Source organism: Penaeus monodon, chromosome 15 (assembly GCF_015228065.2).
Source record: "Penaeus monodon isolate SGIC_2016 chromosome 15, NSTDA_Pmon_1, whole genome shotgun sequence".
NCBI lineage: Eukaryota > Metazoa > Arthropoda > Malacostraca > Decapoda > Penaeidae > Penaeus > Penaeus monodon.
In genome coordinates, this window is record NC_051400.1 from 33,792,055 (window position 1) to 33,792,438 (window position 384).

Sequence of the window (384 nt, forward strand, 5' to 3'; positions counted from 1 at the left end):
GCTGGCGAGGCTGTGGGCGTTGTGGGTGGGAGGGGCGTAGGAGTCGTGGTGGTCGTCGTTATCAGAGATGCTCGTCTCGTCGGGCGGTGGCGACTTGAGGCCGTTGATGGCACGGAACTCCTGGCGCTTGTAGGCCGCCCTCGCGTTCTGTGGGCGTGGGAGAGAGACGGGGGGGGGGGTTAGTAACTTGGAGGAAAAAGATGGGGAGGAAACTTGTAGGAACAGCCGTCCACATTTTAGACAGTTGCGCATTCAACTCCGCAAAACAATGAAAAAAAATATATATAAATAAACAAATAAGAATAAAAAAACAATAGAAAATAAAACAACATTACGCAAAATGACAAAATGATAATAAAAACAAAATGATAGTAAAAAATAAAA

General features: G+C 46.1%; 1 protein-coding gene across 1 annotated transcript in view; it reads right to left on the reverse strand.

Annotated features, from left to right (window-relative positions):
• Nucleotides 1-384, reverse strand: part of LOC119582339 (serine/threonine-protein kinase Warts-like) — a gene marked incomplete in the record, with an annotated part of 22,010 nt that overhangs the window by 2,071 nt on the left and 19,555 nt on the right. The window contains 1 exon segment of the mRNA XM_037930554.1: nt 1-147. Coding sequence (XP_037786482.1) covers nt 1-147 — 147 coding nt within the window.